This window comes from Eptesicus fuscus, chromosome 3 (assembly GCF_027574615.1).
Source record: "Eptesicus fuscus isolate TK198812 chromosome 3, DD_ASM_mEF_20220401, whole genome shotgun sequence".
In the NCBI taxonomy this organism is placed as follows: Eukaryota; Metazoa; Chordata; class Mammalia; order Chiroptera; family Vespertilionidae; genus Eptesicus; species Eptesicus fuscus.
In genome coordinates, this window is record NC_072475.1 from 4946371 (window position 1) to 4955000 (window position 8630).

At 57.5% G+C, this 8630-nt stretch overlaps 1 protein-coding gene across 1 annotated transcript in view; it reads left to right on the forward strand.

Moving 5' to 3' along the window:
- The first annotated feature begins 2331 nt into the window (after positions 1-2331).
- The window catches only part of ETS2 (ETS proto-oncogene 2, transcription factor), an 18478-nt gene continuing 12179 nt past the window's right edge, over positions 2332-8630 (forward strand). Inside the window, exons 1-2 of the mRNA XM_054713549.1 lie at positions 2332-2542; positions 6822-6893. Coding sequence (XP_054569524.1) covers positions 6822-6893 — 72 coding nt within the window. The 5' untranslated portion in view covers positions 2332-2542. The remainder of the gene's footprint in view (positions 2543-6821; positions 6894-8630) is intronic.

Below are 8630 nucleotides of genomic sequence, written 5' to 3' on the forward strand. Positions count from 1 at the left end.
CTGGGAAAGAATTCAGAGCCGAGACTCAACTAGAAGAGAATGTTTCTTTATAAAAGTCACAGGCAGAGGAAGTAATGTGTGGAAGAGGGGGGCTGAGGAAACAAGTTATGAGGTTAAAGGAAGAGCCCTGGGAGCTGGGGAGTGAGGAAGGTAAGGTAATGATAATGGTAACAAGCTTGGGGGGGCGCGGTATGGGGAGGGAACAGGAAAAGGGAAAGGCTCTGTGGCTCCCAGGAGGGAGAGCAAGCGCAGTGGGTCCCCGGTCTTAGGGTTTTAAGGGTGGAGATTTGAGGGGAGGTCCCGGGAGATCTTAATAGAACATTCAGCAGCTTTCCAGGTGTGTCCTTTCAGAGCTGTGTTCGCCACTGATTGGTCAGTTTCAGGGCAGCGGGTCCTTAGTCAGTGCAGCTGGTCCTGAGGCAGCCATGGGGTCGATGGTCTGGTTTTGCTGCTTTTCTGGGCCTGGAGCTGAAATACAACCGAGGCCTGGATGTTATCTCTAGGGAGGAAAGGTCGGGGGTCCAAAGGGCATGACCATCCAGATGCTAGGGGAGAAAAGGTCACCCTGGGGGCGAGGTCCCACCCTACAACTGTCCTTTGCTAGGCACCCAGGCCTTTTCGCCCTGGTGACCCACTGTCCCTGGCCCATCGTCCTTGCTCTGCTCCTGTCTGTCTGACTGCCTGCCACACTTCTACCCGGGAGAGGAGCGCAAGGCTTAACCAGTTAGAGCAGAAGAAAAGGGGCTGTCAGGAAGGGATTGCCCGCAAACCGCCACGCGCCTTCTTTTGACATCTTTCTGCTCAGATATGTTGGAAATGGCCCAGGGGGAGCAAGTGACCCTCCTTCCCCCCACCCTGCCCTTCTGCACCGGAGCCTCAAGGAGAAACCGTGTCTTCCCCAAGTCCCTGGACCTCAGTGACTCAGCCCCGAGCACCCCACACTGAACACCGGTGCGTGCAGGAGCAGGTGGACAGGCAGTCTCCTTGGGCAACTGAACTTGACCCCATGGCTGTGGGCACCCAGCTTCTCAGACACTACTAAGGGCTGTGTGAGGAGCCTGGAGTGGGGGGACCCCCCTCTTAGCTAAAACTGCAGCCCAGAGGAGTCAGTATTTTCTGCTACCGTTAAAAAATAAAGAGTAGCATACTCCCCGTGTCTCCATGGTAACTCACTGTGGATCTGTACTCCATTTATGAAACTCTTCTTGACCTATCATCTGTGCTTGCTGATGGGGCCTGACTATACACTGAGAAGCCATCAGGATGGATTCAGTATCCCCTCCGCACCCGGTTGTTTTAGCCGTGTTCACCCTGCCGCTGACCCATGCAATGATGATACCCGGAGACCCTCGGGTACCTGGAAACGCACCGGTAGTATCTCAATTATCCCAATAACTCCGGATGTAGGGTTGCCATGGAGACCGGGAACCTTGGTAACAGAGAAGTGAGGCAGTTCCTCTCCCTTCATGGCACTGGGTCCCTGGGATGCATCAGTTTTAAGTCCCATGGCCTAGCCTAAGCTGGGCGGTTTTATTTCATATCCAGCTAATTTTCCTCCAAAATATGGAGAATCTTGGACATGAATTTGCATAGGAAATGCATACATTTCTAGCCACCGACTCAAGTATTTTCTGCTAAAGATGGGGACTGGCCGAGTATGGGTGATGGTTTTGACCATGAGTGGGAGTCCTGTTTCGGTGGGAGCCATGGTGCCTGGAGAATTATCCTGCGCTTCCGCCCAGAGACGCTCACGGCGGTTACTGCGAAGGCACCGCTCGGCTCTAGGGGGCGCCACCGACACGGAGGCGACCGGGCTCCTTGGCGCAGGGCGGACTCAGCGACCCAGCCCAGGGTCCGCTGATCGTCTCATTTAGAGTCTTTCCGGGACAAGAATGATCAGAAATTAAAAGTCTAGAGGCCCAAGAACGGGGCCCTTCCTTAACCAAGTCCTGCGGCCGCTCGGTCCACTGGCCGCAGCGCCCCGTTCCTGCCGAACAGGAGAGGCGGGTTTGAGGTCAGATCCTCGGGGCCGGGGCGAGGGGAGGACACCGAGGAGGCTGACCGCCCCGCTCCCCTCCCGGGCGCACCACCCGGCGCAGCGCAGCAGGGACAGCGCCGGGCGACAGCGGGTGCCGGTGAGGTCCCGCCGGACACCCCGACTCCGTCCCACCCCACCCCCGCTCCCCTCCCTCCCTCTCTCCCCTCCTCCTCCTCCCCTCGGCCCCGCCCCTCCGCCTCTCCCCGCCCCGCCCCTCCCCTCTCTTTGCCCCTCCTCCCCTCCCCCGTCCCTCCTCCTCCCCCGCCGGGATCCTGAAGAGCTGGCCGCGAAGGGGCCGGGCCGGTTACTTCCTCCAGCGGCGGTGCGGGTCGCAGTGCAGCCCAGCCCCGAGCGCCCGCAGCCGCCTGCTCGCCCGCCTTCGCCCGGCCTCCCGGAGCGCCCGCCCGCGCCCCGGCCGCGATCTCCCCGCCGCGCTCTCCCCGCGGAGCCCGGGCCTCGCGGAGCCGCCGCCGCCCGCGCGCCGGCCCTGCCCGAAGCGGCGCGGTAAGAGCGGGGTCCGGGCGGGCGGGCCGGCGGGTTGGGGGGGTCCGTGCAGAGCGCCCTCCGGCTCCGGCTCCGGCTCCGGCTCCTCTCCCGGGGGGTTCGGAACCCGGGCTGGGGAGCGGGCAGCGACGGGCCGGGACGCCGGGGTCCAGGCGGGGTGCCGGCGACTCTAGGACCGGGCGCCGCGCGTCTGGGCTCCGTGCCTCTCCGGGCTCGTGTTGCGGGGCCGGGGGGTCGGGGGGCTCTGGGGGCGGCCGAGACGCGGGGCCCGGGACAGGGTGCGGGGTGGGCCCGGTCGTGACGCGCGGAGCTGGAGCGAACTGGGGCCGCGGCCGCCGGGGTGGCCGAGCCGGCTGGGGCGGGAGTGCGCGCCGGCTGGTTTCGCTCGCTTTTGTTTTTAAAGGGAATGGAGGGCCTGTGGGGGCTCCTCCCAGGGCCGCCCGGCGGCTCTGACTTCGCGGAGGGGCCGGAGGGACTCAGGAGCGGGGGCCCGAGGGGCCCGGGTTTGCGGGTGACTTACTAGAGCGCGCCGGGCCCGGGCGGATCTGGGGCGCCCGCCTCTGAGCCACCTGGAGGCTGCGGCTCCCGGGAAACGCAGAGCCGGGGTCACCTGCGCGGTCACGTCCAGGGCCCGGCCCGGGCGGCCGGCGGGGGAGGCGCGGGGAGGCAGAGCCGGGGCGGCCCGCGTGTCCGGCCTGGAGGGCAAGACCCCCTGCGGGCGCCCGGGAGGGAGTGGATGGGGCCCCGGGGCCCTGCGGGGCGAGCGCCGAGCGCTTGTGGGCCATGGGGACAGGGGTGCGCAGGGCGGTCTTTATTTTCTCGCTGTTAAAGTATTTTTAATGAAGGTATCAGCGAGCGTTTGTGCATTTGAGGGTTGTTTTTTGGAGTTTTTTTTTTTAAGCCTAAGAGACTTTTTATAGTGGCCTGTATTCAGTGTCAAGGCGGCCTCACACCGTGGACGCGCCCCGCATTAGAAAGTAAAGCAGGAGCCGTGCCCTTTGGAGATAAGGGTGATTGACGGTCCTTCCCCGCCGGGAGCTGGTGTGCGTTCCGGACAATGGCAGCGCCTGTGCGCCATCTGCCTGCCCGCGCCGCCACCCATCGGGCAGATACATCTCCAAGTTAAGGTTTATTAAAATTCTGAGTAATATCGCAGGACAGTCAATGCGAGCACCGTGGGTCCCGCAGGGAATAGCAGACACTCATTGTTGGGATTAGTCATTCCTCTCACCGAAGTGATAACTTTCAAAGGAAAAAGCGCACCAACCTGCAAAAAGTACACTGGGGATGGGGGGGCGGGGGGGGGAGCTCCCTTCTTTCTTCCCACATTGGCCTAAATACAAACCTGTGGTCTAATCTCACGTAAGTGATCACTTGTTCCAAGAAGGGTACGGTTGCCAGGCAAGTTCTGCTTGTTTTAAAAATTTAACCATCTTCAGCACTTCCATTTCTGCCTCTTTCCTTTTTCCCCCTTTCCTTCCTTCCTTCCTTCCTTCCTTCCTTCCTTCCTTCCTTCCTCTCTCTCCTCCCCTCTCTCTTCCTCTCTCTCTCTCTCTCTCTCTCTCTCTCTCTCTCTCTCTCTCTCTCTCTCTCGCAAGCAGCGATCCAAAGGTCAACACCAAAAGGACCCACACTTGAAATTGAAATTGATTTATGTGGAGAGGACTCTTGGCCTGTCTGTCACCTTACGGAGCCATGTTGAGTAAAAGAAGTGAACTTAAATTTGATTAGTTCTGTCTCTGCCTGAATCCACTTTGATTCTGCATGGTTCTTACAAAACAAATTAAAAGCTGGACAACAAAAGAATTCTGTTCTGTAACGAGTAATTACAGCTCTTTATGTGGGCGGGGTAGCCTGCCTTTTCTCCCGAGTATTTGTACACAAAAACCCCGGCCCGGCTTTCCCATCGCCTTCCGCATCCATCCTCCATTCTCTGCCCGTCTCAGCGAAGGGGGGACCTTCTTCTCCATTTCCCAAGTCACCAGGGCCGTGGAGAAGGAGGCGGCCTGGGTGGGTAATTGGCAGTTTGGTCTTCTGTGTGAGGCTTGTGTATGTAATCAACAGGTTAACATTCAGACACATGACAGAGAGCTCTGAATTAAGGAGCCTTTCACCTGTAAAGAGGAGCATGCAGGGGCCTGGCCTCATGACATCCGTGTGCTGTCGGATCTGTAGGACGTGGTGGGAGGAGGCCCAGGCCTCACCACCCGGGTTATCCCGGCACATGGAGGCGCCCAGGATTTAGGGCCCCTCTCCACGGCCATGTGGCCCGCACTGGGCCCCTTAGAAGCCCCCACCGCAGCTGTGTGATCCTGGGCAAGTTCCCGGAGGTCCCTGGGCCGACCTCTGTCACATCCACCCTCAGGGGTGTCGGGCCCGGCCCTGAGCGAGGAGGAGTCTGTCCGTGCAGCCACCATCGCATGAATATTGATTCCTGAGTGCATGTGGGTGACACGGCTCACCTAGTGGAGGTTGAGCAAATGTGGCCGCGTTTGATCCAGGACCGCCCCTCCCCACCCCCGCCCTCCCCCCACAGCACTATTATTATTCCCAGTGCTCCTTGCTCCTCTGCCCCCCGCCCCCTCTAATTACCGGCACTCGGGAGGGTTCGAGGGTTTAACAGCCCTCTGCAGGGCCTCTGGCCTCCCCTGAGGCAGACACTCACCTCCCACGCTGCCATTCCAGCCAGGAGAGGTGTGTGTGCATTCGTGTGTGTGTGTGTGTGTGTGTGTGTGTGTGTGTGTGTGTGTGTGTGTTGTTGGGAGGTCTGGTTTAGCTATAACATTGATCATAAAGATGATAAAACAAGAAAGCACAAAAAAAACCAATTAGGGGAAAATATGCTATTTGCCACCTCCCGTAAGTGCTATTATCAGTTGCGCAATGTTTTAAGCAATATTTTAATTACTCGAAGGTCTTAGTTGTAACAGGCGGGAACACCCAGTGGAGATGGGGCAGGGCGGGAGGGTGCAATTAGCCAACCCCTAAAGCTGCCTGGTAAGCCTTCAGTTCCGTGGCCAGAAAGCCAGTAGGGTAAAGGTTACTATCAGCTCTGCTAACCCAGCTTATTTGAAAAGGAATTTTCATTTTCATTTCTCTGGGTTTTTTTCCTCTAGCATCCTGGTGGCATTATCTATGTCCCCTTCTCACTTTCTAATCTATAACCGACCCATTAATTACATTTAAGGGCCCCAATAAGTTCTCGGCCTATCTCAGCAAGGTTCAATTGCAAGTCACACATGTAACTATCAATGCTGTAATAGTCACGTTCAATATATAAAATAGGTGAACCGAATTTCAGTATATTTCCATTCGCCGAATATATTCAAGCTGTTCCATACACATGCAGTAAACCTAACATTAATACTGGGATCGTTTACTTTTTCCTGTGAGATCTTTGAAACCTGCATGCGTATTTTACATGCAAAGCGCACCTCGGGCCCTCTCAGCCATGTGCCCGGCGCCCAGCCGCCCCACGTGGCCGGTGGCCGCCGCCCTGGGCAGCGCAGGTCGAGCATAAGCCCAGATGCTATCGGGGCAAGTGAGGCAGATCTGCGCTTGGCATCTCCTCTGAGGGGCAGCACAGCTGAGCGACTCACAGAGCTAACGTGTTTGGAGCCCTGTATGTAACACGGGAGGACCTGGGACCCGGAGGATCTGGGGGAGGATCCAGGGAGGAGGTGGGAGCGCTAGAGAGGGTTTGGTCTGAAGCCACTGTTCTCCCTTTGATCTCCCCCAGAGCTTCCTCCAATGAGAGGAAGGGGCCCTCTGGCCCCACCCAGCACGCTTTCCTAGATCTGGATATACCTGGAGCTGCCTGGGGGGTCACCCTGGAGGATGCCTCCTGGCAGGCAGGAGGTAGCCCACGGTCCCCTGGCACCCTTCTGGGTCTCCCCCGCCCCCCACCCTCCAACAGCATTCCCTCCCGTGGAGGGACACGGACTGCCTTGGGAGTCTGAGGAGTCAGGGAGAGCGCCTTTATCTGTGTGCCGCATCTCTGCGTAGAATTCAGTGGGATCAGCATTATCATTGAGCGACTGAAATAGCACAGCCTTTGTGAGAAGCGCCTTTTAAATAAGAATCCCTGGCGTTCGGTTCTGAATGATTTTACTGAGCGATGTTTTACGCGTTAGTAGAATTTGACTGACTCGGGGGAGTGGGGAGAGAATTTGACTGACTCGGAGGAGTGGGGAGGCGGGGGGTTGCCGCCAGTGAAGACTCCTTAAAAAAGGGAGCGCTTGCCTCTGACTCTTTTCCTCTTCCTCTTTTTTTTTTAAAGATGAATGATTTTGGAATCAAGAACATGGACCAGGTGGCCCCTGTGTCTAACAGTTACAGAGGGACGCTCAAGGTGAGTGAGCAAGTCTTACTAAAAGTTGGGTTTTTTTTGTTTTTTTAATTTGGAAAGCTCAATCTCTAGAAGAAAAAAACAAAAACAAAAAAACGATGGGTGGGGTCCCAGAAGACCCGTTCTAAGCCCCAGCTTTTAACTTACTGGCTGGGTGACTCTGGACTGTTCGCTGCATCTCCCTGGGCCTCAGTGTTCTGATCTGTGAAATGGGCATCCCGATGCCTGCTCTGCTTGTCCCCCAAGACAGGAACTGTTTCTTCTGTAGAAGGTGAGGCCCTGGTAGTTGGTTTCTGAGGCTCCGGCCCGGTGGATAGTGAGCCTGTGGTTCTCGGTGGAACGGAGCTGGAGCTGGTTTCCCGGGACGAGGGGAAGGCTGCTTCCGACGTGGAGGCAGCGCTGCTTCCTGGAGGCCGCCGAGCCCAGGGGACAGACAGCCCGTAACTGTGAACCAAGGAACAGACTAAAGACGAGCGCCGCCTCTGCTGCCCAGCAAGCACATTTCCTGAGCCTCTGTCTTAGTTCCTCTTGGGAACGTGCCGCGGCAGCTCAGACGGCCGTTCCCCGTCGGCTTCTCCATCGGAGAGCGTGACCTGACTGCTGCCGCTGTGTGTAGTAAACACCTCTCAGGAGCAGTGGTTTTCGGTCGGCCTCCTCTGAGCTCAGGGTTTGTGCAGATGCGTGTCTCTGGCAGGTCCCACGTTCCTCTGTAGGTCACGGGGAGGTTATTTGTCTGTGGAACCCAAAGAGCCAGAAATGGGCTCGGGCCTCCCTTGAGTATGATGGCGGCCGTGCCTCCTCTTCCGACGGGGCGTTCCTTGTCGGTGTGGCCGGACGTGGACCCGCTGTGACGGCACCAAGTGGCAAGGCCCAGCCCTAGGAAAGAAACCTCCCCTGTAAATCCAAAGCGTCGGACGGGGTCCCTGCGGCCCCCGGGCTCGGAGAAGCGGTCGCCGGAGTGGACGTGTTGAGAGAGGCGGCGTGGATTTGTGTTGTCTTCGCGCTTCCTCGTTTTAAAGAAAGAGCTTGCTGTCAGTGAAGCGAAGGCATTTCTTAGTCACCTGGCCAGAGCGAGTGGGGGTTTTCAAAGTCAGTTGGCTAGCCCTAGCCGGTGTGGCTCAGTGGATAGAGCGTCGGCCTGCAGACGCAAGGGTCCCAGGTTCGATTCCGGTCAAGGGCATGTGCCTTGGTTGCGGGCACATCCCCGGTGGGGGGTGTGCAGGAGGCAGCTGATCGATGTTTCTAACTCTCTATCCCTCTCCCTTCCTTTCTGTAAAAAAATCAATAAAATATATTTTTAAAAAAATTTTTTTTAAAGTCAGTTGGCTATTTTATGCACAGTCAGTCCAAAGTGATACAGTCGCTCCTTAAACTACTAGATGCGTGTTCCAGCACCTGCCGAGGGCTCGCTCCCTCCATGTCTTGGGACACCTGTCGGACTTCACTGCCTTGGGCTGTGGGGGGACTGGGCTCCGTGGAGTGTTTGGGCCCAGCTCCCACCTCTGCCCGCCCACTGGGGTGATGTGTCATCCGTGGTTCTGTATTTCTAAAACGAAAGCACATGAGCCGATTTTATTTGTAAATGAGTTACACATTGCCTTACTGATGACTCAACACATGTGTCATCCCATGACACACAACACGGGAGTCCCGGCCCCTGCTGGAAAAGTACTCTTTCTTCACATTTTTTCCTCGGCTGGTTGGGCCATGAGGCACCAAGGCCTTATCTGTGACTTATTA